This window comes from Protopterus annectens, chromosome 9.part0, assembly GCF_019279795.1.
Source record: "Protopterus annectens isolate FY-2018-M chromosome 9.part0, PAN1.0, whole genome shotgun sequence".
NCBI lineage: Eukaryota > Metazoa > Chordata > Ceratodontiformes > Protopteridae > Protopterus > Protopterus annectens.
Genome location: NC_056743.1, coordinates 1,276,678,443 through 1,276,706,082, shown reverse-complemented (window position 1 = coordinate 1,276,706,082; position 27,640 = coordinate 1,276,678,443). Strand labels below are relative to the sequence as shown.

At 43.6% G+C, this 27,640-nt stretch overlaps 1 protein-coding gene across 2 annotated transcripts in view; it reads left to right on the top strand.

Moving 5' to 3' along the window:
* SNRNP200 (small nuclear ribonucleoprotein U5 subunit 200) overlaps positions 1-27,640 on the top strand; it is a 1,344,735-nt gene that overhangs the window by 423,007 nt on the left and 894,088 nt on the right. For both annotated transcript variants that reach the window (XM_044084204.1, XM_044084205.1), the window contains 2 exons: positions 10,246-10,434; positions 23,060-23,257. In XM_044084204.1, the coding sequence (XP_043940139.1) occupies positions 10,246-10,434; positions 23,060-23,257 (387 nt within the window). The remainder of the gene's footprint in view (positions 1-10,245; positions 10,435-23,059; positions 23,258-27,640) is intronic.

Genomic DNA, 27,640 nt, shown 5'->3' with positions numbered 1-27,640 from the left:
TTATTATATATTGATATAACTGGTTTTGTTGGGCTTAACATAAATAGTTTTATCAATATATTCAAGAACTGTTTTTTAATTTATCGTAGTGCAGTTCATTTTGTGTCGAACAGTGTTAAAACACTCCAACCACTAGGTTGGGCTATACCACTGCTTCCATTGGTTAGGAAATAGTATAAATATTTGTGATTATTTTATTGTTTAAAAATGTTTCTATCCATTGAGGAAGGCTTGGTAGCCGAAACCGGTCTGGATATAGGAATATACAAGATTATGTAATAAAATTATCATCCTGATTTAAGGCTGGTGTCGTGTATCGCATTTTGCTGGTCGCTGGAGTTTGTCTGATTATGGCATTTATTACATTGTGAGTCAGGGTATAAACCCCAGTGAGGTACATCTGCAGCCCCTTGACAATAATAGCTGACTTTGCGGAGTCCTCCAATGTAGCATCTCTGGAGGACGTCATACTAAAGGAACATCATTTAGCTTCTATATTAGATGTCCATTTCTAGCTGCTGAAGTGCACTTCATCTCTTAAGGAGAGAACAGGCTACCGATGGACTTGGAGGATGTTGCAGGCTGTGAGGCTGCCAATCCTGTCCTGAGCATTGGATGTCATGGAGGGCATCCCTTCAGAAAGGACCAGGAAGGTGAAACATAAGTCATGCCTAGGCTCTGGGTGGTTCCATTCTCCTATCCCATCCCTAGACTGTCCCTGAGCAGTGAGTCGCTCTTCCTCAAGTGTTTTTACATGCCTTACAAAGCCTGCAGCTAAGAGCAGATCCTGCTGTGTCTGGAGTCCTCGCGTGTAAAAAGGAAGAGAGACAAGTCTTCTGAAGAAGTAGAGGGACACTCCTTTAACAGTGAAGGGGGATGGTTTATATTATTCCCAACTGTTTTTCCCTTAGGCTAAGCCTTATGTAGCCCCTTCAGAGAGCCTGCCTGAGTAGGGATAAATATAGATGCCTTTTGTCCTGCAAAAGGCTATGCCTGGAGCAAGGTGTTTGGTAAACAGACTGAGTGCAATAAACAAGCCCTAAGAGCAAAGGAATGCAGTGGTAATATTCTTTATCAATGGAGATGTATAGCTAAAGAATCCATTAGGCCCAGTGGGACCAGGAAGGCGTGAGGAAATGTTAGAAGACCTTGGAGTGTTAACATCTTTAAATTTTTGGAATGTTGAGTAATTTGCTTAAGATGGACCTTGCAATAGGTCCCTATGTATCTTCACTTTTAGTTACTCTGATCGGTTTGGAGTAGAAACCTGTGATTTCTTTATCTCTGTGCATTGTATGGCTCCTTGGGGAAGAAGACCACTCGGTAAGGAAGGCATAAGGGTGAGCTGGTCTTTGGGAACAGCAGACATTTCCTCTGCATTTTTGGTATTTTAAGAACTCTTTGGTTTTGCTTGCTAGTCCTTTCTAAGTTTGTCCTTTTTTCTCACCAGTGTAATTTATCCTGCTTAGAGTATAAGGACAAAGACTCTGCCACTCTGCAGTATAATTTCGTCTGATCTTTGGTGCCAGAGATTGAAAGAGCTGCTTCAAAGATTGCGCAGCCTTGCCCTTTTTTCTTCGGTCTTTTGAAGACCTTCAGCAGGAATTCCAGTGAGAGGAGGTCCTTGTCAAGCAGTGCATTCAAAAGCTCAGCTCTTCACATAGTCTTGCAGGTGTTGAGTCCTCAACGAGGCATATCTCAGAATAACACACCCAGTGGCTGCTGCCCTACAGGCTGCATCAACAGTATCATATGCACATTCTTTGGAGTTGCTGAACTCAAGCATTTCCTACTTCAAATCCTTATCTGAGCTTCCCGTCTGCCTCAACTCTACTCTTCTCCATCAGAGAAGTGAGCATGTAAATTTGGTATTTCAAGGTTCTGAAAAACAAGGTAGAAGGAGTGTATACCTTTTTCCAAAATATTTTTTTAGTATACTAATCTATCATTAAGAATTGGGTTTCCAGATGAAGCCAAAGCAAGTCACATGTTGAAAATCAGGGATACCACAGCTGGATAAGCTAGCAAGTCTTTTAATTTACAGAAATTTAGGGAATCCTTGATGCTAAACGCGGTCAAGCATCCTGGGAATGGGGGAGATCTAGTTCCATAGATGCATTAGCAAACCATTCCCCAGGACACTGTGGCTCCAGGAACTGCAAGTGCCCTCTTCAGGCAGACCCACGAAAGATGTATGTCTGAACTAGAACTCTGGTATTCAAGCTTCCTACTGAAATTTCTCACTTTAAGAAGGATGTGTCCAAAGGAGAAATACTCTGGAAAAACAAAGGATAAGATGTCCTTGGTGTCTGAATTGAAAAGAGCATCAGGAATCTGTCCGGCATGCCACCTCATCTGCCTCAAAAGCAGGGGTGTCTGAATTCTCCAAAGTAGGATGTTCATCCTGTTTCACTGTTGCAGTCATAACTGTAGGGTGCTCCTTCCGGCAGGCAGCCCGAGGTCGGCCAGAATCCCAAAGTCTGGGTCCGGCGTCAGCTGTACAAGCCAGTACCCTGACGTCAGTACGCTCTGGTACATAACTCTCAGCCAACGCCATCTTCTCCAGTCTTTCTTGCCGTGCGGTGGAAAGCAGCTCGCAAGTCGTTGGTTGGCGATTTTCGAACAGCGTTTTTGGTTGTTGTCGTTCCGAAGTTCTTAATTCTCTTCTCAAAGCTAAGTACCCCATTGGGGAATCTTTTTCTTGTTCCTCCGATGTCAGAAAAAGTTAATAATTGTATTACGTGTGGGAAACAAATACCTCATAAAGATTTCCACTCTTACTGTCTACCTTGCTTAGGCCCTGACCACGACGTTTCTTGTTGTCGGTTCTGTGCCAGGTTTAATTCTCGTACTATCAAACGCAGGTACGGCTGAGCTCTGAATTACTTTGGCAGACGCTTCAATTATAGAATGTCATCGGATACTACCGGAATTCAAAAGAAGCGCAAAGACAAGGACAGGCCTCCGAGGTCCAAACAGGACTCGTTGCAGCTGGAGCCAGCATCCGGTTCGGCTGTCGTCAGTGAGGCGCTTTTGCAGCCCCTGTCGTCCGCCACTTCTGAACCGATGGCTGATACGGACTCCCATGGGGAGCCATCAAGGCCTTCTATTTTATCTGCTGCAGGACCTTCGGACGTCGCTCCCTCGGATGGGTCCGGAACCGCTGTGCAGGTACCGGCTTCTGAGGGGGTATTCAGGCCTACTCACATCACTATTTCAAAGGCAAAGACAAAGACTCCTGTTAAGTCCAAAGCTCCTGCTCAAGCTACTTCTGAATCTACTCCCAGGACACAGAAGCAATTGTTAAGGATGGCTGAAGATTTGCTTACTATGATTAGGGGTTCTCATCCCTCCCCCTGAGAAAAGGCCTCGACAGGATGTTCCTATGGATTCCTCTGACCAGGCTTCTATATCTTCTGTCTCTTCCTCTGATCAGGAATATTCTTTTTCTCCTTATGAGGATTCGGATGCTGAGGACTCCTTGCCCTCTGCCTCTCCGCCTGAAGATTTTTCTTTTGGGGAAACCTTACATGAGATGAGGAAACATTTTCATTGGGAAGGTCAGGATTATTCTGCTTCCAAGAAGAGGCTTAGAGAATTCCTTCTTCTTCCTCAACATAGGCCTTTGGCTATCCCTCCTGTTCTTGACATTGTGGATGATGCTTTTTCCGAGGCTAATTTGAATCCTGATTCCATGCCTCCTGCTCCCTCTAAGCCTGATAGGTTTTATTGGGTTCCTGAGTCTCGTTTGTTCTTGTTTAAGAATCCTTCTACAGATCCTGAAACTATATCTCAGGGCTCTAAGGCTGCTAAAGTTGCTACTTCTAAGAATCCTATTCCCTCTGAGAAGGATTCTCGTGCCTTAGACAGGTGGGTAAAAAGGTATATACTTCTGCTACCCTTTCTGTTAGGGCTTTAAATTGCCAGTTTCAAAGTATCAGCAATTTATTTTGTCTGTTTTAAAGCAAAAGCTTGCCTCCCTTCCTGCATGTGCAGAAGATAAGGAACTACAGGATGTATTGCTTGCAACTGAACAACTGAACAAACATAGCTTGCATTGTGGTTTTGATGCTTTGGATGCTTCTTGCAGGGCCGCAGCCTCTGGTACTGTTATCAGGAGACATGCTTGGCTTCGTGAGCAAAGTTTACCTGAACAGGTTAAGGCTAAATTATTAGATGCCCCTGTTCAGCATTATGTTCTTTTTGGATCTAGGGCTGAGGAGGTTATTAAAAAGATGGAAGAAAAGGCAAAATCTATGCAAACTGTGAAAGATTTCTTGCAAGTTCAGCCTCCTAGATTTTCCAGGAATTGGCCCTCCAAAAATTGGTCCTTTCCCACGTCTGACAGGCCTCAAAGGGGAAGATATAGACGCTCCAGGGGTCGTGGCCAAGCTCAGGCCTCCTACAGATCGAGACAATGGACTGCTTCTTCACCTAGAAGGGGAGAAGACAGATCCCAATCTCAAAGGAAGCAAACTCAGTGACTCTCTCGGTTGGGCTACAGGACCTCTTTACCTGGATGCCCCTCTCGGAGGAAAACTTTCTCTTTTTTACAGAAATTGGACTCATATTACCCAGGACAAATGGGTATTGGACGTGGTTTTAAAAGGCTACAAATTCCACTTTCATACCTTGCCAAGGGCTTTCGGTTGGCCAGATCTGCCAAAACATCAATGGTCAGAGGCCTTAAATCAAGTGGATGCTCTTCTGGCCATGAGAGCCATAGAGCCTGTTCCACTCTCAGAGATGGGAAAAGGTTTTATTCAAGACTGTTTCTGGTTCCAAGAAAGCAAAGCTCATGGAGACCTATTCTGGATCTTTCTGTGTTAAACACCTTTTTGGAAATTCCAAAATTCAAGATGCTTACTCTGCAGCAGCTGATTCCAATGCTCTCTCAGGATGCCTGGATGGTGACATTGGATCTAAAGGAAGCTTATTTACACATTCCCATCAGGCAGGAACGCAGGAAATTCCTCAGGTTCAAGGCAGGTTCGAGACACTTTCAATTCTCTGTACTGCCCTTTGGTTTATCTACTGCACCCAGAGTCTTTACCAAGTGCCTGGCACCAGTAGTGGCTTATTGCAGACTCCAGGGGATTCAGATTTACCCCTATTTGGACGACTGCCTTATTCAGGCAGACAGCAAGGATCTTTTACTTCAACATCTGGATTTTGTTCAACGTCTTCTCCTCCTACTGGGATTTTCAGTGAACACAAAAAAGTCACATTTGATCCCTTCTCAAAAAATGGTATTTCTGGGAGCCCTCTTAAATACAACCTTACAAAGGGCCTTCCTTACTACAGAAAAACAAATACAGCTGGCTTCAATTTTCCAGACTTTGGCAACTCTACCTCAGCTCACTGCAAGGAAATTCCTGCAGGCACTGGGCTATATGGCTTCCTGCATTCTGTTGATTCCAAATGCAAGGCTTCATATGAGAAAACTTCAGTGGTATCTGAAAAGTGTATGGTCACAGCATTACCACGATCTGGACACTCTAATTCCTCTGATCCCCTGCCTCCAGAAGGAGTTCCTTTGGTGGTCCAGGATGTGTGCGTTAAACGAAGGAAAGCCTTTCCGTCTTCCTCAACCTTCTCAAATCATAACCACGGACGCCTCGGATTATGCTTGGGGAGCACATTTTCTAGACAATTGCAGCAGGGAACCTGGACAAAGGATCATCTTCACTGGCACATCAATCTGAAGGAAATGTTGGCAGTTCAAAATGCTCTTCTAGCCTTCAAGAACCTTTTGCATCCAGGACCTCTTTTGATTTTACAGACAACACCACAGTCATGTGGTACATAAACAAGCAGGGGGGGGGTTCTCATTCGTACCCCCTTTGCAGACTAGCTATGACTTTATGGGACACAGCTCTAAATCTGAATCTACAACTCCAGGCCCAATTCATACCAGGAGAACAGAATCTCTTAGCGGACAGCCTGAGCAGGAACATTTTAGATCCTCACGAATGGATGCTAGATACCAACTTATTCAACAGGATTACTGCAGTTTGGGGATGCCCCCAGATAGATCTGTTTGCATCCCATCTCAATCATCAGCTGCCTCTCTTTTGCACCAGGTCATTCCACAAAACAGCTTGGAAAGTGGATGCCCTGTCCTTCAGCTGGAGAAACCTTTGGGATATGCCTTCCTCCTCTTCCTCTTCTTCCTCGGATTTTACTAAAGATAAAACAGGACAAGCCCAAGTTCCTCATCTTGATTGCTCCAAATTGGCCTCGACAGTTTTTGTACCCAACTTTAAAGCACCTGTTCTTGGAGCCTCCTTGGATTCTCCCTCTGAACCCTTCTCTTCTGTCCCAGCACCAGGGTCAGTTGCTACATTCCAATCTCAAGACCCTTTGTCTGGCAGCTTGGCTCTTCAAAGGAATTTGATCTCTTCTAGCCTTCCCAAACAAGTTTTGGATGTTCTTTTGGAAGCTAGACGTCCTAGCACTAGGAAATCCTATGCCTCTAAATGGAAGAGATTTTGCATTTGGATGCAGGACCGAGGCTTGGACCCTCTGGTACCTGATCTCTCTTCTATTTTGCTTTACCTTTCGGATCTTTTGTCTAATGGACTTTCCTTTTCTTCCATTAAGATTCATGCTTCTGCTATTTCTGCTCATTTCAATACTGATCCTCCTGTTTTTTCTCATCCTTTGGTGAGACAATTCTTGAGAGGGGCTAAGAATTTAAGGCCTCCCAGAACCCTTCCTGTTCCTGCTTGGGATCTTAATTATGTTTTAGAAAAACTTACTTTGCCTCCTTTTGAGCCTGCTGCATCTTCAGATATTAAGTTTTTATCTTGGAAGACAGTTCTTTTGTTAGCTTTGACTTCTGCCAGAAGGGTCTCAGAGTTGCAAGCTCTCATGGCTGTGGGAACCATACCTTATTTTCCACCAGGACAGAGTATCCTTGAGGACCAATCCTACTTTCATGCCTAAGGTGATTTCGAAAGTGGCTTTGAATCAAACAATTCACCTTCCTACCTTCTTTCCTAATCCTCAGAATAAAGGGGAAAGGATTTTACATTCCTTGGACGTGCACAGTTACGATTTTATTTGGACAAGACTAAAGATTTCAGAAAATCTAACCAATTGTTTGTTTCTTTTGCCTCCAGTTCTCTTGGAAAGGCTATTTCCAAACAAACTATTTCCAAATGGATTTCTTATGGAATAAGATTTTGTTACACTCATCATGGGAAACTATTTCCAGGTACTGTGAGAAGTCATTCTGCTAGAGCAGCTGCTACTTCTACAGCTTTTCTCAGGGGAGTTCCTACCAAGGATATCTTGGAAGCTGCCACTTGGAGTTCTGTGCATACTTTTTCCAAGCACTACAATCTCCCTTTGTATTCTAAGACAAGGGCGGGCTTTGCCTCTGCTGTTTTGCAGGGTCTTCTTGCTGCCCCTTCTTCTGTCTAGACCTCCCCCCTTTTTTCACTGCTTTGGAATTCCACCCTACAGTTATGACTGCAACAGTGAAACACGATGAACATAGTACAGTTGTGTACACCTACCATAAATGTAGATGTTCGAGTGTCTTCACTGTTGCAGTCGGTGTTTCCCTCCCTCCTATCCCCTCTTTTTCTCTTTTTTGTGGTGTATTTGTGTTTCCTAGTGGGATTCATTTATGATTTATTGGGAACTTCTGACATCTAGGGCAAGAAAGGCTGGAGAAGATGGCGTCGGATGAGGGTTATGTACCAGAGCGTAATGACGTCAGGGTACTGGCTTGTACAGCCGATGCCGGACCCAGACTTTGGGATTCTGGCCGACCTCGGGCTGCCTGCCGGCAGGAGCACCCTACAGTTATGACTGCAACAGTGAAGACACTCTAACATCTACATTTATGGTAGGTGTACACAACTGTACTTTCTACCCATGTCTTCTTTGAAGAGGCCACAGACACCTATTTCTGGATCTGATTACTTGGACTTCATGAAGGATGTGAACTTCTGATCCAGCTCAGAGTTGCTGAGAAGCCTGGGAAGTAGATGGAACTGAGACAGAGTCCCAGACTAGACTAAGGCAAGCTGGTAGGCACCAGTTTGTCTTCTGTGTTTTGTACCACATGACTTCAGAAAGAACAGTCTCACAGGACCCTCGGTCACAGGTGGAAACTATTTCTTTAATTGAAACCCAGTAACCTCCTCAAGAACAAAGACTGTGGGGTCCCATCCTCTTCTTCAGTTCCAAGAAAGTTTGCCTCTGATACAAAGGCCTCCATGTCACTGGAAGGGACATAATGGTCTTTGGTCCAATAGAACATGTGCAAAGCCAATGGCATGGCAGCCTGTAGTGCAGTCTCACCAGAAACCTCAGCAGACATTGACTTCAAAGAGGAGGGCTACGAAAGCAACTCACTGTGCCTGGAATCACTGGATCTTGGGAGACCAGAGTGTTCCATTAGAAAATCTTCTGTCTCCTGAAGGTTCTGCTTCTTCAGAAGAAGGCTTCCACAGGCCTCGGCCAGTGTCATAGTAGTATTTTAACCAGGCATGTGCCCCTTGTATAGCTGCTAACTCCTAGAGACATGCAAGTCTTGCCCTGACTATCCACTGGTTGAAATCTGGTTAGTGCAGACAAGCATCTACATCATGCTCTGGACCAAGTCAGAAAAGACGAAGGAAGTGACTGTCTTTTGTGGGCAACTTTTTTCTCCACACATCTTACAGTCATTAACTTGAGAGTTTGAGTCAGTCACTGTCGGACATCTGGTAACTGTACATTAGCACTAAAACTAGTACAACAAAATTCCTCTGTGCAAGGTACTGTTCTAGCTTCTGGAAGCAAGCTTACCAATAGATTGACTCTCTGGCCATGTTCACAGAGAACTTTATGGCAAGAAGGCTCTAGGGATGGTGTCAGCTGATGCCACTTTTATATCACCGACGTCATTATATGACAGTGGAAAGGAGTCAGCAACAAAGTTAGGGAAGGTTCATATCTGGAAGTTGAGCCAGCTGCTTGAGAATATGATAATCTGAAGACTCACAACTGCAACAGTGAATGTACAGGGGTTGGGATTCTGCATTTCTTAATGTACACAGGCGACTGAGATGAAGTTTGTATAGAACTGCAGAGAGTAGAAGTACCAGTCCGTTCTTTATCTGTTGCCACAGGAAAAAGAGGAAGGGCAGTGTAGAAGCAAAATTTCTAAATTGCTGTGTGCCTTCATCATGTTTTGTTATCCTTTCCAGGATAAAAGAAAAGGACATGGGAGAGCCACAGCACTAGGGGCATGGCTGCTACTATATCCTGCCTTGAGAGGGAGGGGATCACTATCCAGGCTGTTTTTGCAAGCATCTGTTTGGTCGTCAGACTACTATTTTTAAACCATTTCTTCCAAGATAAAAGCTGAGTTTGATACGGCCATCCTTCTGGATATTCTGAAGCCCACCCACTTTATCAGGCTACCTCATTTTTTCCTAATAGAGCTCTAGAAAGTGTCCCAGTAGTTAGGAATACTGCAGCAGTGATCTAAATGAAGAACATAGTATAGTTCAACTAAATCACTTTTGCAGAACTGTTTCCCACCCACCGTCTACTGTCTTACTCTGGAACGTCCCAAGCTGGAATGTGGTACCCCATCCTTTTCTGTCTCTCTCATCCTTCCCCCTCACAGGATTTGAACCTGCTGTGGTCAGAATTGAATTTGGAAAGCCCGATTTTCTCCTTCCTTCCTATAATGTAGTAAATTATGGTTAATTCTACTCCATTCCACTGATGGACTTCCCTGGTCCTGACTATTTAACTTTTATTGTGCATGGTCTTGCTGTAACTGAAATATATAATGAGCAGACATCAGTTTTATACTAATGAAATTCTGACTGCCCACAAGGGGGTTCAGGAGCCCATCATGCCTGGAGGTGGGAGTGCTGCTGGAAGTTAGTCCTTCTGCATCTGATGTCCTAGTAGTTAGGACTACTGCAGCAGTGTAATATTCAAAACATCCACTATTATGGTAAGGTCATAACTAATTGTACTTTTTAAGTTTTGCGGCTATTGGATAGTTGTACATATAGAGATGTGTACATCATTATCTAGGTGTGGGAGCAAAGCTTTTGACTGGTTACAGTAAGGAAAGAGGCAAGTTTTATTGATTTTGTAAATAGTATATGAGATTAAGCAAAACAAACTTGAAAAGCCTATCCAACTGTAGTATTTTGGCAATGCTGATCATTATAAAGAGAAAGTATGGGTAAATAGTCTAAATGCAAAGTCTCTTTGGTTTCCTAGATGTTGGGTCGAGCTGGACGACCACAGTATGACACAAAAGGTGAGGGAATCTTAATCACATCTCACGGAGAGTTGCAGTTTTACTTGTCTCTGCTAAATCAGCAGCTACCAATTGAGAGCCAGATGGTCTCCAAACTGGCGGATATGTTGAATGCTGAGATCGTCCTTGGTAATGTACAGAATACAAAGGTATTTATTTTTTTACATCTTTCACTATAATAATGAACTGTGTAGTGGAAGTACATGTCTAAGACCGGGGAGGGCATTGGAGAAAACTGTGACATGTTTAATGTGGAAATGAAGGATAGTAAAGATAATTGCAGGAGTGGATAGCTTATTTGGCAATCTGTCACCTTGTCATTTTCTTTCAGCGGTCACCCCGTATTACCATCTGAACTGAAGAAAAACATTGTAGCATTATGCTGGTGTAAGGGGATGGGGCAGACCGGGCCTCTTCATAATCATTGTTGAGCTTTCTGGCTCAAATTGAATAGGTGTGAAGCAGCATATCATTAGTTGGTTCAGTGAAGAGACACTAGGGCAGTGCTAATAATATAGTATTGGTTAGCTCTTGAGGAAGAGAAGAGCACGATAAATCAAGTACTGGATAAGCTGTGGTGTTGAAAGAATGTTCCCTGTAACAACTGGGCTTGTCTAGTTTGTTGAGAATAAGGCGGAAGTGGAGATTAGTAGAATATTTGATGAAAAGGGGCACTGTTGCTTCTCAGTATATGGCTAACCATCAGTATACTAAGCAAAACTTCATGTGTACTTTTCACCTTTAAAAAGAATACATGAACCACTGTAACTGTCAAGTTCATAGGTAAGTACTAGGCTATCAGCCCAAGGGCCTACATAAGCCTAGCCAACAAGGTTCCCTGGCTTACGCCACCCAAGAAAGTTATTTTTTTGTGCCACTGTCGAGCAGACACACAGAAGTGATCCCTGGGGAGTATTTCTTATTTACCATCCACTCATCAAGATTTTTCTTGAAGAGTGCTAATGAAGAACTTTGCTTGACATAGATGGGTAGCCTGCTCCAGAGTATGGGAAGTCTCTGGGACAGGAATCTATCCCCCCAGCATGTCTTGTTTATTATGGTGACAAGGTTCAAGTCCCAAGAGTGTGTAGCTCGGAAGGATTGGGATTTCTTTAGGTGTAGCATGTCCAACAGCTCTGGGTTTGACATAGCTTTATATGTTAGGCAGAGATCACCTCAGAGTAGGTGATAAGCTAGGGAGTAAAGCTGGAGTTTTTTTGAGGTGGTCAGTGTAGGGCATTTGCTTGAGGCCAGTAATCCTCTTTGTGAGGTACTTCTACGGCCTTTCCAGCTGCTGCAAATGTCTTTTGGGTACATTCCAAAAGGGGCATTGTACTCTATAATGGGTCTGAGGGTCGAGTAGAGTGGAATAATGACCTCTTTTTTTCCTGGATGAGAACCTTTTTATGATGAGGTGTGCCATGTAGAAGTACTTCCTGACTACTGTGGCTATGTTCATAGGTTCATACTAGGCTATCTGCCCAAGGGCATTTATAAGCCTAGCCCAGAGTTTTGTGGCTTTCGCCACCCCTTTAGTTTGGAGGATACTATGCCGTTATTTTGCTGTGCCTCTGTCAAGCAGTGACACTGAGATAATCCCTAGGGTATATCTGCGATCTCCCATCCATTGGTCAAGATTTCTCTTGAACAAAGCCAGCGAGGTGCTCTGCCTTGCATGTACCGGGATTTTGTTCCACAGCATAGGGAGTCTCTGGGTGATGAATCTGTCCCTCCAGCACATCCTATTAATAACCGTGTCCAGGTTTAAGTCTCCCGCCCTTGTAGTTCTGAGGGATCTAGATTTTTTTAGGTGAAGCATGTTCATCAATTCTGGGTTGGACATGGCCTTGTATGTCAGGCACAGGTCACCTCTGAGCAGACGGTAAGCGACTGAATTAAGCTGGAGTTCCTTCAGTCGGGCAGCATAGGACATATTTTTGAGACCCTTTATCCTTTTGGTGAGGAACTTTTGGGGCCTTTCCAGTTGCTGCAGGTGTCATGTCAGATACATTCCGAATGGGGCATTGTACTCAATCATTGGTCTGATGAGTGATGAGTACAGGGGGACGATGACTTCCCTTGATCTAGATGTGAATCCCTTCATGATCAGGTGGGCAATGTAGAAGGTCTTCCTAAGTACTTTGGCAACGTGAGTGTCAAACGAAAGGTTACTGTCAACCTGGGTCCCCAGATCCCTGATAACCTCTTCTGTGCTTAGTGGGTTGCCGCCTATATGTTAGCTAGGGTAACCTTGTTTTTCCCAAGGGTATGACTATGCATTTTTGGCGTTTAACTTTAGGCCATGGCTCTGGCACCAGTTATCCGTTTCTATAAGACCCTTCTGAAGGATATCTGTGTCAGATGTGTTCTCAACTATGGCGCCTAGTTTGCAGTCATCTGCAAATTTTGTCAGCCATAATCCTCCTGTGTTTGCTTGTACTTCTGAAAAGTAGATGCCGAACAGGAGTGGGCCCAGGACTGAGCCCTGTGGGACACCACTTGTGACAGGCTTTGAGTCTGACATGGCGCCAGCAACTCTGACCCTGTGGGTTCTGTCACTTAGCCAGTTTGCAACCCATCTTGTGACGTATGGGTTTACATTTAAGCTGATGAGTTTTTCAATGATACCCGAGTGGGGTATTGTGTCAAAAGCCTTTGCCAGGTCAAGGTAGGCTGTGTAGACTGCCTTTCTCTCATCAATGGCCTTGGTGACTGTTTCGAAAAAGTCAACCAACTTTAAAAGGCATGATCTGCCTTTGACAAAGCCAAACTGGGTCGGATCCAAAGTCTGCAAGTCCCCTATGTCTTTATTTATGAGTTCCATTATGATCCTCTCCATAGCTTTGCAGATCAGGCTTGTCAAGCTGATGGGATGGTAATTTCCAGGGTCGGTGGAGGCACCGCCTTTTTGAAGTGGGACCACAGTTGCCGTGGTGAGTAAAGAAACTTCCCCTTGACCAAACAAGGAAAATGGAGAAACACAGGAACCAAGACAAAGCCCAGGGATCAGCAAAATCTGATCACTGGAACAAACTATTAGGAAAGTATGGAAAACAAGAGTATTTTTTTTTGTTTTTTCAAGTTTTTTTTTCAGATAGGCAGAAAATACAATAAATGCTGTGTTTTTCGACTAATTGCTATCAAAAGCTAGTACACTTGAGTGTATTAGCCTGTTTAACTTTTAAGCAAAATTTAAACAAGGAAGTGCAACAAACAATTCAAGCTATTAAAAACAGTAAAAACAGGTAATAACTGAATAAAACAGGCAGAAATAGTCGTCGAAAGGCTTAAAAAGTCGAAAATGCAGAAAAAAATACTTAGAATGTGGAAAGTTTGTCTTTGTGTGACTATCAAAGGAGAGACTTTGTGTGACTATCAAAGGAGAGACTGCTGTCCACCTGGGTCCCAAGGTCTCTCATCACACATTCGGTGTTAAGTAGATTGCTAAAATAAAAGCACAAACAGCCACTGAAGACGACCACTGGTAGTGCGGAAAAAATACTTACTTTATTGAAAGAATGACTAAGCGCTTTCACCAGTTAATACTGGCTTCTTCAGTCATTTACAATCACAATTAAAACACCTTTATAGTAACTGCCCTATGTTAATAAGCTGACATCACACTGTAACAACCAATGAACATCATAATCTACTTTTTTTTAAAAATCCTAATGTTAAATTAAATACTTAAAATATACACACGACATATTAGATCTAGAAAATACTGATGTAATAAATAAAAATGTTAGTGTAGATATAAATGTAAATACACATTTTCAAAAAATTGCTAGTAGTTTAAATCTGACTTGATTTGAATTTTAAAACAGGTTTCAGAGACACAGTCATTAAGACCAGGGTATCTCAAAGCATTTAATCTAAGTTGCCATTCTGCTTCCAAAACAGCAACTCTGTTAGCCACATCACCTCTCCCAAGTAAAGAAACATGGTCCACTACAAAAAACAAAAACTTGTTGAAATTGGGGCATGTGGTGGCATGCAAATAAAGTGCATTATGTATATCTTTCTTCCTAATAGATCTAACATGCTCTGATATTCTATCTCTTAATCTTCGAGTGGTCATACCAACATAAAATGCTTCACATGACATGCAAGATGTTACATAAACTAAGTTTTTACTATTACAGTTACAATGCCCAGGGCAAGCAATAGTATATCTATAATCAAAAACACAAAGGTAAGAACCTTCCCCAATAAACCTACACAATTTGCAAGCCCCACATTTACTCATGCGTGATGTATTATGAGGCTTAACTTCTTTTTCCAAAATACACTTTAAATTCTCACCCCTACTATAAACAATCACAGGTTCAACACCTAAGGTTCCCTTAATTTCATCACTCAAAAAATACCTCCAAGTGTTTCTCAAACTGGCACACAATTCAGAAGCCCTGTTATTGTACTTTAAAACAAAAAATGCTCCAGTTTTTTTATTATTATTAATACTATTGATGCCCCCCCATGTTAGCCTGTTGAACTTTAATATTCAAAATTGGCATATAATCTGTTCTTCTTTTCCTAAGCACTTCTTTTTTAATTTTAAGTAAAAGCTTAAGAGGGTATCCTCATTCCAAAAACATGCCTATTAACTTGAAAATCTCTTTTCTAAACATATCATCATTACTAACTAACCTAGATGTTCGAACCATCTGCCCCTTCACTACACCTTTTCTCTGGTGAAAAGGATGGCAACTTCCAAAATGCAACAGGGAATTAGAGTAACTCTCCTTTCTGTATATAGTACTTGAAAAGCCCACGTTAGTTTTATTAATAGTTAAATCCAAAAAGTTAATACCTTCTTCGTTCCACTCATATGTGAACTTAAAGTTTGTGGTACCATTCAAGTAATCAACAAAATCCACCGCAGTTTTTTCTTCACCTTTCCATCATCCAAAAACCTGTTGTATAATAAAATATTGCTGTTGAACCTGGAGGGGAAAACAAAAAGACTTTCCCACGCCAACAAAACTAGGTTAGCAAAAACCAGGGCACATTTTGCCCCCATAGCCACCCCAGAAAGTTGCTGAAATACCTCACCTTCGAACAAAATAAAATTATTTTTTAAAACCACTTCCATAAGATCTTGAAGTAAATTAATCCGATCTTTGTTCACACTAAAACTAGCATGGAGACTATCATGAAACATTTCTAAACCTACTTGGTGTGGAATGACAGAAAATAAGTTAACCACATCAATAGTTAGGAAGCCAAAACAGGAGTTATTGGTTGTAACTTCTCTCAGTCTCTCCAAGCAATGCCAAGAATCCCTCAAAATATGTGTTGCTTCACTAACAGCTGACTTAGATAACACATCTATAAACGCCGCAAGCGGTTCAGTCTTTGAACCCCTAGCCGCGACAATTGGTCTAAAAGGCAAACAATCAGTGCCTTTATGTACTTTGGGGATACCAAAAATGGTGGGCATTGCTGGAAATTTTACTGTGAGATAGTTGAACTCTATCTCGTTTATAACTCCCTGATACAATGCATCCAATAAAAATAAATCAATTTTGGCATAAGCCCTATTGACTTCATTTATGGATACCCTCCTGTACGTTGACTCATCATTCAAAATTTCAGTCATCCTAGAAATATAGTCAATTTTGGTCATTAATACCATACCTCCACCTTTATCAGGTTTCATACACCTGTATTGGTTGGAGGCCCTAAAGCTTCTCAAAATAAGTCTCTCATTGTCTGAAAGGTTATCCAATACCTGAATGTTCTGTGAACATATCCTTCTAAAATCACACTCAACTAATTTTTCTAGTAAGATAACTTCAGCATTAGGGGGCGGTATAAAAGTACTCTTTCTTTTCAAGTCTTGTGAAACTTCAGTGTTCATCACCCCTTCGTTTTGTTTGTTAGAAGAGAAAAAAATCTGTAAATTTAACCGTCTCATATAAAGTTTCAAGTTAATAAGCACCTGAGCTATATCCAACCTAAAATTGGGTGCAAAATTAATACCCTTACTAAACAAATCAAAATGTGTATCACAAATCTTGATATCAGTATAGTTGTAAATGAAAAAACCTTGTTTTTTCAAAATCTCATGCCTCATTGTAAAGTGACTGTAAACTGTGTCAATGTCATCATGAATGTACGTATTCGAGCCGTCACTGTTTGTCGTTAAATCAAAAGAGAAAGTTTCACCACAAACTTCATGCCCCACTGTATCCATTTCATCATAAAGATGTACAACTGAAATCTCATTGTTTGCAGAAACAAACTCACTAGCAACATCAGATAACATGTTTCTATCCACAATTTCATCATCTTCACACACACAATTCAAATTATTAAAACAAAAAACAATATAAATTTCATTACTAATTAGGGACGTCCCCTTCGGTCCCCCCCCCCCCTGGCGAGGATGCACAACCTGTGCATTCCTTCCCAATTGTCCCCTGTTCACAAGTCTCTCTGACCTCCATGGTCCATTCTGCTGTACTAAAAAATCATCGTTATTTTGCTCAACATAATCATCCATAAAAACAGGATCATTAAGTCTTTCGCCCGAGTCAGTTACTGTCAATTTATATCCAGGTGGATATGCACAATTAGTAGATTGCTGTTTACATAGTAGTTCATAGGTACAGAGTTTTTACCAAAGGGGATGACACTGCACTTTTTGGCATTGAGCTTGAGGCCATGGCTCTGACACCAGGCATCTGTCTCAGCGAGGCCCTTCTGTAAGATGTCCGCATCATTTGGGGACTTGACTATTGCTCCTAGTTTGCAGTCATCTGCGAACTTCATTAGCCAGAGGCCTTCTGTGTTAGCCTGTACTTCAGAGAAGTAGATCCCAAACAGGAGAGGTCCCAGGACGGAACCCTGTGGTATTCCACTTGTCACTGCTTTGAGGTCAGATTTGGAGTCTACACAGTGTGGGTTCTGTCAGTGAGCCAGTTGGCAACCCATCTTGTGATGTAGGGATTTATACCTAGTTTAGTGAGTTTAGCTATAATTCCAGAATGGGGGATGGTGTTGAAAGCCTTGGCGAGGTCAAGATAGGCTGTGTGAACCACCTTACCCTCATCTACGGCTTTGGTGACTGCCTCAAAGAAGTCGATCAGGTTCAGGAGGCATGATCTGCCTTTCACAAACCCAAACTGGGTGGGGTCCAGAGTTTGGAGGTTACCAATGTCTTTGAGTTCCATGATGATACGTTCCATGGACTTGCAGTCAAGGCTCGTCAGGCTACTAGGTCGATAGTTCCCAGGATCAGTGGTGGCTCCCCCTTTGTGGAGTGGGATAACTGTTGCTGTGCGCCATTCAGTGGGCACAAAGCCTGATGCAAGGCTATTATTGAACATGGTGCTTAAGTGAGGAGCCAGTTTGTTCTGAAGTTTGTGTAAAATGCAGCCGGAGATGTTGTCCGGTCCCATGGATGCTGTGTTTTTGGCTTTAGTGAGTGCAGCTTTTACCTGCGTAGTTGTGTTTACAGGGACTCTGCATTCTTCCTGTATAGATATGGGTCCATTAAGGGGGAGGTAAAGTTAGCACTGAACCTATCTGCCAGGATGTTGGCAATATCAGTTGGTTCTGTAATTTTGGTGCAGTTGTGCTGTGACTCTGCAGATCTGGGTGTTGCCATCGAGATTCTTGACATAGCTATAGAGTGCTTTGTGGTTGTCCTTAGAATTAGTGGCGATTTTGTTTTCGTAGCTAGCTTTGGAGGATCTTATAAGGGATCTCAGCTTCTTACTGAGGCTGACCAGGGAGCTCCTCCACTCATGGGATTTTACTCTCTTGCAACGGTTTCTTCCTTCTGTTGTACAGTTGGTTTATGGCAGGGGATCCCCAGATTTTTTTTTGGAGGATAGCATCTTGTTTCTGTTTGGGATGGCACGATACATGCACTCGTGTAAGTGCTTATAGAGTGCATCTGTGTAGGATTTAGCAGTTGTAACTGTATTGTCCATCTGAATGGGTGTCGTGAAGTTCACCACTTCTGTCTTAAGCATGAAGTTGGCTTTGGAGAAATTTTTTACCATGGTTTCCTTAATGGGGGGTGGGGGCGGGACGTGGATATCAAGGGTGATTAGCTTATGGTCTGATCGGACCAACAAGGAGCTGACTTCAGATGTGGAACACCGTTCACTCATGTTGGTAATGATTAGGTCTAGGATATTGTTGCCCCTGGTAGGGGTGTGGATAAGCTGATCCAGGGCATTGGAGTTTATGAATTCCAGAAAGCGTTGAGCTAAGGAGTTGGTACAAGAGTAGTTTTCCCAGTTAATGGTGGGGTAGTTGAAGTCACCCATTATTAGGGTGCTTGGTTGAACCCTAATAATTTCCAGTACATCAAGAAAAGAGGAGTGGGAATCCTGGGACATGGTGGGGGATCTGTAGCAAGCTACAATTTGGATTGCAGTTTTGCCCAGAGTTACTTGCACTTGGATAACCTCGGATGCATTATGCTGAGCAACTAGCCTGGAGGTGTGGATATCCTTAATGAATATGGCCACACCTCTGCCTTAGGTGTTTCGGTCCAGGTTACATGGCCGAAAAGTGTGGTATGAGTTATAACCTGGTAGTGCAAGGGTGCTCTCTTGAGCCTTAAACCAGGTCCCAGTCACTGCACAGATATCGATGTTCTCCATTTTAAGGAGTGCCTCGAGTGAGTGCATTTTGAGATTTAGACTTCTAGCATTGAGTAGCATTACCCTCAGTTTTTGCTTGCCTGTTCCTGTTATGGTGGTGAATTTGTTATTTGAACCTTGCCTAAAAAAGGCACTATAGGGACAGCAAGAGCCTTAGCTAGTATCCGGAATCCCAGGGGTGATAGGTGCAGGCCATCTGTGGCAAAGCATTGTGGTCTGTCGACCATGTCATTCCAAGCAGGCGGATACTGGATCCCCTTAGAATGACACCAGAAGCTTAGCCAGTGGTTGAAGTCAATCATTTTGTCGTTGTACTGTGGTATCATTCTGGGCGATGGCAGAATGCTACTCAGGGCTAGGGTCATACCTGCCTGGGCTACAAGATCGGAGAGCTCTTCCATGTCTCTTTTCATGTAGTCCAGGGACGTACGTCTCGGGTCATTCACACCAACCTGGACAATGACAGAGTCATATTTGTACTTGTTGTGGAGTGGCCTGAGTGCGTGGGTTATGTGCCGGATCCTGGCACCCGACAGGCAGCTGACCAGTAACCTTCTCCCTGTTTAGCCTGGTGAGAGGGACATCAGTGTGCCTGACTATAGAGTCACCTATGACTAGTGTGTTGGGTACGTTGTTTTGCCTTATTAGCTGTGGTTGAGTGGCACACTGAGTCTGTGGGCTATGTGTCATTTGGGTTGTGTTGGGGGATGGAGGTTGCTTGCATTTCTGCTTTGGAGGTCTCTGTTGCTTAGACAGATTATTATTGAGAGCCTCTGCAAATGTTTTTGTGTTACTATGTGTGGATTTTGGTGTTGTAGATTTTAGTGAGACTATGTGATGAGTGTAGTGTGGTGCAAATGTTTACCTTCTCCTCATGACTGTCAAGTTCAGTCTTGGTTGGAGAGAGCTTTACCTCCAGCGTGGCTAGATAAGTGCATCTCTCACAGATTGTAGTGTTGAATGGTAGGAGGAGAGGGTTGTATGTGTACATGAGGCAATTTCTACATTGCCTCAAGATGCCCAGATTCATCAGAGCTGACTCTTGGACATGCCTGAATAAAAAAACTATTTTCCTCTAGATAAGTGAGGAAAGTGAGTACAAGAGCTGTTTTTCTCTAAGCAAGTGAGAAAAGTAAGTACAAAAATTGTTTTCCTCTAGGTAATGAGGAAGGTTGAGTGCTATAGCAGTTAATAGCTTATTTAGTGCTTGCAAGTTCTGAACAAGTGCTGAGCATGAATAAGCAAATTTAAGTGCTAAAACTAAGAATCTGTATCTGCACTAGACGAGTTACAGGACAGAAACAAGTGCAAATGCAGGCTTTCAAATCAGAAAGTTGAGAGAGATGGAAGGAAGAGATTGCCCAAACGGCCAATAACTACAATTTCTGGGCCAGAACCACTCCATATGTGGTAGGCAGGTTACCTAGTGCTTACCACTCCCACTGATAAGCTAGAAGGCTTCCTTCCAACACAGAAAGGCTTGGGGGGCTCAGAAGCTTACATACAGTCCTGGCTACAGCAAATCTGTATCTGGAACACTAGTTACAGGAAAAGGAGGAAACAGGCTTACAGTTTTTTTTTATACAGAAAAGTAGCAAAAACATTAGTAAAAATTCACATGCAGTGCAAGCTAGCACACTTGAGTATGTAGCAATATTGGACCAAACACAGTTTAAAAAATGCAGTTAAATTAAAAAGGACTAAAAGCAAGTGCCGAAAGAGTTTATTAGGTAGAATGTGGTAAAGAGTTGGGACTGGGGGAGTGTCCCAGATCCAATCTACAGTGGGGCGGGCAACTGCAAAAGCCACCAAATTTAAACTACAAGCCAAAAATAATTAAAGAGGGTGGGTGGGATGAAACAAACAGTTTCAACAGAGATCTAAGCAACAACTAACAGTACAAACTCTAAAACCAAAAAATATACTCACCTTTTCAACTGGCTGAGCTGCAGTCTACTATAAGATTGGAAAGCAGTCTCTCAGAACAGGGAGACAAAGTTTCAACAGAGATCTAAGCAACAATTAACAAACTTTAAAACCAAAAAAATATACTCGGCTCTGTATATTTGCAGATGGATTGGAAGGCAGTCTCTCAGAACACAGGTTCCAGCAATTAAATGCAGGCTGTTACTAACAGGTCTAATTTTATACAAGTGATCTTTGAGTTAGATAACACACAAGCTGTAAAAACAGTTATACCAACTGAAGACATGGCAGAAAATAGGGGCTGGGGTGGGGAAAACAGTTTCAACAGTGATCTAAGCAACAACTAACAGTACAAACTCTAAAACCAAAAAAAAAAAAAAAAAAGTCTCACATAATCGTACATCACTTTTAGTTAAAACTAGTAAGCCAGTCAAGAAACCACATAAGCAGAACAAAAAAATTAATAAAAATGTACCTGACATAAACCCAGCAAAGATATTGAATGCATAGACAAAACGTAAAAGGTACTTTTACTACGCATATCCAGTTTCCCAAATGTACAAGTTATATACTAAGCAAATTAACCTTTCAACTAACATTGTAATACTAAACATGAAACAAAGTGACAGGTAAAGTAACATTTATTACATATTGTGCACAGTAGCATGTCTGTGCTAGCACAAATGAAACTGAAAACAGCCACAAATGCAAATGTAAGGTAAAACCCAGACAAATCACTTACTTCATACTAACTCATGGTTGCTTGGCAGAGACCAGAGTGAAAGCCTATTAAGTGAGCTACAGTTGACATTTCAAAAGCCGAGTAGACTGCAGCTCAGCCAGTTGAAAAGGTGATTTTTTTTTTTTAGTACAGAAGTGGGTTTGATAGTGCCAAACAAAAGTGTTACACTGTGGGAGTCACATTATTATGATAAGTAGGTAATTAGAGCAAGAAAAACTGTATAGAAATGTCTTGGTGTAACAAGCGAATTAAGAGCAAGTTTATGTAAGAATGAAGAATATAAGGTTACATAAAAACATTGTGCTGGAGGATAGGGTTAGGGTGGTGGTCTTATTTTTTAGATCTATTGATAATAATAGGTTGGCGTGGTAGTGAGTAGATGATAGTAAGGCAAGGGTAATAACATGGTAATGGTTAATAAGTGAGATTAGGTTAAGGCTGGTTGTTTCATGCCTAGTGAGTAGGTGAAAGGAGATGAGGTGTGGTAATGCAGCACATCATTAAAGAAGGAGAGTAGGGCTAGGTGCATTACTGAGAATAAAACAGGTAATATTATAATACCAGATTAATAGGTGTGTATGGGGGTGACACTGTAGTTTCATTTGAGTAGGCAGTGCTGATACCAAGTGAATGACTGAACATAAAGCAAGGAATAGGAGACTTCCCATTTTGTGGAATAAACTCCCTGTCCATGTAAAGCATAGTACCTCATACGCTTTTTAAGCGCAACCTGGGTAACTGGATGGGGAACAGAAAATACACTCCTGGGATTCCACCTCTGTCCCTGCTGGACAGTGGTATATGGTGCTGGCTTCTTGGAACATGGGCTAAATTCTTGGCTAGGCTTGTAAGGGTCTCCAGGCCAATAGCCTAGTAACTTCCTATGAAGTTGTGTCAGAATAATAGATGAGAAAATGATAGTGGTGATTTCTTTCACCAGTTGTGAAGAGGTAACCATTTAAAATGTTGGGATCTATTAAAGCAAGTCCTGAAATACAGAGAATGAGTGGCCGAAATATTGGACTTAAATATGCTAAATTTGAGATGCCATTTCTTGGCATATTTCCTTTTCTTGGAGGTATAGCAATCTTGGAGTTTAAAGGAGAAAGGCTATTTTCAAGATTCAATCTGCTCCTGTGTTTTTGGTCCTTTTTTTTTTGTCATTGTCAGCACTCAGCATCTCGAGTTCCAACATTTCAGTAGGGAGTCAAGTAAAGCAGGTATGGCAGCTTGGTCCCTTGTGAGTAGATGAGAGTTAAGCAAAGGCAGTGGCATGATACTAAGCAAGTATGTGAGTAGGGCAGGGGTGGCAGCCTGGGATCCTGATGAGAGGGGTTGTTTATATGATAAATGTTTATAGTAGTAGTACAAGCAAAGATTTGTTTAATGTCATATTTTCTGTAATAAACAGAACCAAAGGGAGTATTATAATTATTCTATTTGGGTGATACTCTGCATTTTTTTCTTTGTTTTGCTCTTCAGGATGCTGTGAACTGGCTGGGCTACACTTACCTGTACATTAGAATGCTACGGTCTCCAGGCCTTTATGGAATCGCTCATGATGATATGAAGGTAGACCCACTCTTGGAACAACGGCGCCTTGATCTGGTCCATACTGCCATGCTGATCTTGGACAAAAACAACCTGGTGAAGTACGATAAAAAGACTGGCAATTTCCAGGTACAGTTACATGGTTGTTAGGGCTTTATGTGCTGCCTTAGGTTTGCCTAGAAGGAGATGCTGTCACTTCAGTGGTCTGATAATTAACCAAAACTATTGATGTAATGGGATCCTATCTCGCCTACATTCATGACAGATGGGTTCGGAGCCGATCCATCGGCTCCGACTCGGCAACTTATATACTAGCACGAAGTCTCTCATTGGCTGGGCTATACCCTATCCCAGGATGCACTACACCTGCTTCCCCAGATCTCGTTTGCCGCTTTACAAGCTGGACGTGGTCTCGACTTGGCTGGAGCTAAGTAGTTAATTTTACCTTTATTGGTCCTTGACCTTGGGGTTTTTTGCTATATATTAATCAAACAGCTGTTTTAACAGCTTCTTTATAATATTTGTGAAGTTTAAGTGCTTGAGTGTCGTCTGGTACTTGTCCCTTTTTTTCAGTCGGGCAAGGCCCGTTTGAGTTGGAGGGCCCTTGCCCTACTCTTGTGTACTATTTAGTTCAAAAGTCCTTTGTACTGTTTATTTGAAGTCCCTTTGTGGTTTTTTGTCTTTCGGGCCAAGCCCGTTTAAATTAGAGGGCTTTGGGCCGTTGTACTTATTTGTCAGTTGCTTCTGAGGTAATTTTCTTCTAGGTGCTTGCCAGTGAGTCTCGCTTTCAGTTGGCGCTTTTCTTCTTATAGTGCTTAATTTTGTGGTAATCTCTATTTGTTGCAGTACCTGTACTATGTCTAAAGAACAAAAATCAGGGTTTAAAAAATGCACTCGGTGCAGTTATAAAATGTCCATAACAGACAGCCATTCAATTTGTGTTTATTGTTTGGGGCCGAAACATCTACAGGAGACTTGTAGCGTATGTCATGCCTTTTCTGCTAGAGTTCTTCAAGAACGTAAGAACAAGCTCATTTTAGGCGGGGTTATTAAACCCTCTTTTGAGGAAGCTTTGAATCCTCCTGTTGCTTCCAAAGAAGATCGCCGGCTCAAGTCCGTCGGAGCCGACTTCTAAAAAGAAAAAGTTGACCTCTTCTTCCTCGGCTCCACTGACTTCGGGGCCGAGTGTCGAAGAGTCTGCCTCGATACCTCCTACTTCGGCTCCATTGTCTTCGAGCCGCAAGTTGGAGTATCGAGAGGTGAATCACCTCCATCGGCTCCAATGGCTTCGGAGCCGTGGAAGTGTGCAGCCCAGACTCTTCCCCCTCGGCCCCGAAGAAGGCTTCTTCGGCGCCGATGGTGGTCCATGAGGTGGTGGAGTCGGCGCCGACAGTATTGGAGCCGCTGAGCCGGTCCCCTTCTCTCTCGGAGCCGAGAGGAAAGTCTTCAGTGTCTACCTCCTCTAAATCCTCGAGACTATCAGATTCGGACCTGGATAGGGTTTTACAGAGGCTCTTCCAATCTCCAGTGTTTGCTAAATGGTCTCGCTCCAGCACAGTTTGCTTCGAGCCGATCCCCCGACACATTGATTCCTCCTCCAACCTCCTCTGAGTTGTTGGAGCCGGTGGTGGTGGAGCAAGGTGGAGCCATACGGTCGGAGCAGAGACCCCTATCAGGCTTTTCGGCCCGACTATGCTTCCTACCCTGTCCTCCGGTTCAGGGTTTGGTACTCGACCTCTACAGCCGGGCCCGAGGGAATACTTTGGGATTAGGTGCTTGGTGCCTAGTCTTCCTCTCGAGCATCGGCTGCTGGAATTCCCAGTGCCATCGTGGCCTCTAGACCAGTGACTTCTTCGATTCTGGAGGTCCGGCCTTTGAGGCCATGAGGAGCGCTGGCCATGCCTTCGCCGGTTCAACTAGACTCTACCTCACCGTCCCTAGATTTGGAGACTGGTGCCTCTGTTGCGTTGCAGCCCCGCAGCGGGCCCCAGGGCCTGAGGATACCCCAATCGGGTTCCCTTCTTCCGGCGGTCCGCCTGAAACTGCTTCGGACGAACCCCCACGGAAGAAATTGTGTAAGAGGAAGCACGTAGACTCCCAAGATGAGTCTATTACATCGGATACTGACCTCGATGACGGAAGGGTCCCCAAATCATCTTCGGATGATATCTCCTTCTCAGATATCTTGGAAATTCTGAGACAGAGAGGTGACTGGCAAGCCAAAACCCCTTCAGCTGAGGAGTCGGTCTTCCTCAAGGCCTTTGGGGCCCAGCCCTCCGCCTCCTGGGTGTCTCCGCGATGAACTCCTTGATTTGGTTTCTCAAGGGTGTGGGAACACCCTGATTCCGTGGAACCGGTGCCTACGAGGCCCAATAAATTCTTGTCAGCTCCCCCCCAGAAAGAATTTCTCACAAAGGGTGTACCGGTAGATGCTTTGGTGGTGGCTTCTGCCACACAGCAGGACGTGGCAGAGGCTTCGACGTCTATTCATCCTCCTAATAAGGATTCTAGGAGTATGGTTAGATGCACGAAGCGTACCCTGTCCTCAGCGGCCTTTACCTTACGGTCGCTGAATTATTTGTCATTTTACAAGGCTCCAAAGGGATCTTCTCAAAGAGCTAAATGACTCCCTTGTTGGTAATCTACCTGAAGCGCTGGCCTCTACTGTTGGCGCACAGATGAATACTCTTTTTTCTATTGTTAACTCGTCCATGCGGCTCATCTCGTATGCGGCCGATGGAGCGAGTAGAGCTGCGGGAACAGGCGTTGCCCTTAGGAGACAAGCCTGGTTACGCTTGTGTTCGTTTACGGAGGCCTTCAAGTCTTCCTTCGCCGACGCCCCCTTTGATGGGTCATCTTTGTTTGGACCCAAGGTGAAGGACACACTAACTCTGTGCGAGCAGGAGGGCAAGACTTTGACTGCTGTTGGGGCCCGTTATTCCGCTCCTTCCAGGCCTTATCCCAAGGCTGGGAGAGGAGGGAAATGTGGTTTAAAAAATCCCAAAGTCTTTCTCTACTCCACCTAGTGATTCCCCTCCAGAGGCAGGGGATTTGGAAGACGCCGCCCAGAGGTGGCAGAGGCCCAACTCTGGAGACCCCGATTCCTTTCGTGGTTCTTCATACAACCAGCGTTCCTGAGTTGTTGCCCGACTGTGCAACTCCGGAGCCAGTCGAGGGTCGCTTGGCGCACCCACAAGCTTGGGAATCCATAACAAGCGATCGGTGGGTGCTTCGCATCATTACCGGAGGATATATCATACCTTCAACAAACCCCCTTTCTTTAAGGGAAATCCCGGACGCACCACCCAGTCAGCGGGATCAGGCAACATTAGAGGTTTTAAAGCTGCTAGAAAAAAGAGCCATCCAGCCTGTCCCCATCGACCAGATCGGATCAGGAACTTACTCAAGATTATTTTTGGTACCAAAATGACAGGGGACTTCAGGCCCATTTTGGACCTCAGTTCACTGAATCGTTTCGTAAAGAAGTCCAAATTCTGAATGGTCACTCTTCAGTCTATTCTTCCTTTGCTGGAAAAAGATGCATGGATGTGCTCAATAGATCTCCAGGACGCTTACTATCATATTCCCATAGCTCAAGAGTCCAGGAGACATTTACGCCCGCCTGAGTCCGTCATTTCCAGTTCCGAGCACTGCCCTTTGGTCTCACCACAGCCCCCAGGGTGTTCACCAAGTGTCTGGCAGTGGTAACTGCTCACCTGAGAAGTCTGGGATTCCAGGTGTTTTCTTATCTAGACGACTGGCTCCTTACAGCCACCTCCGAGCATCTACTTCTCCAAGCCAGAGCCACGTTCACCTTGGGCCATTTCTTGGGGATCACATTCAATTTGCAAAAATCTGTACTACAGCCTTCGCAGCGTATTACTTTCATAGGCGCAGACTTGGACACAAAAAGAATGCGCCTTTTACCGGCAGCAAGAATTCAGATCTTACAAGATCAAGTCAAATCCTGCCTTCACTTACAAGAGCCCCGCCCATCGGATCCTACAACTGTTGGGCTCGATGGCCGACTATACTTCTAGTTCCCTTGGCCAGACTTCACATGCGAATACTACAATGGCTACTGTCTGTTCAATGGTCTTATCAGGAACTGCCCTTGAACCACTTAATCATAATCACGGAAAGTTGCCGACGAGATCTGCGTTGGTGGCTTCTACAGTGAAATCTCGACCAGGGGCGATCCTTTATTCCTCAACCTGCCACTGTGACCACGGACGCCTCCCAGGTAGGGTGGGGGTCATTACCTGGACAGGTCGGTCCAAGGCACATGGCAGATCCAGGAAACGATTTGCATATCAATGTACTGGAGATGAGAGCGGTACTATTGGTACTCCAAGCTCTCCATCACGCCTCCCACAGGGTCCAATTGTTATCCTATCCGACAACATGTCGGTAGTATGGTACATAAACAAACAAGGGGGTACCAGGTCTTACCCACTATGCAGAGAAGCCATGAGACTTTGGCACTGGGCGGTAGCTACCAACCGCTTTCTA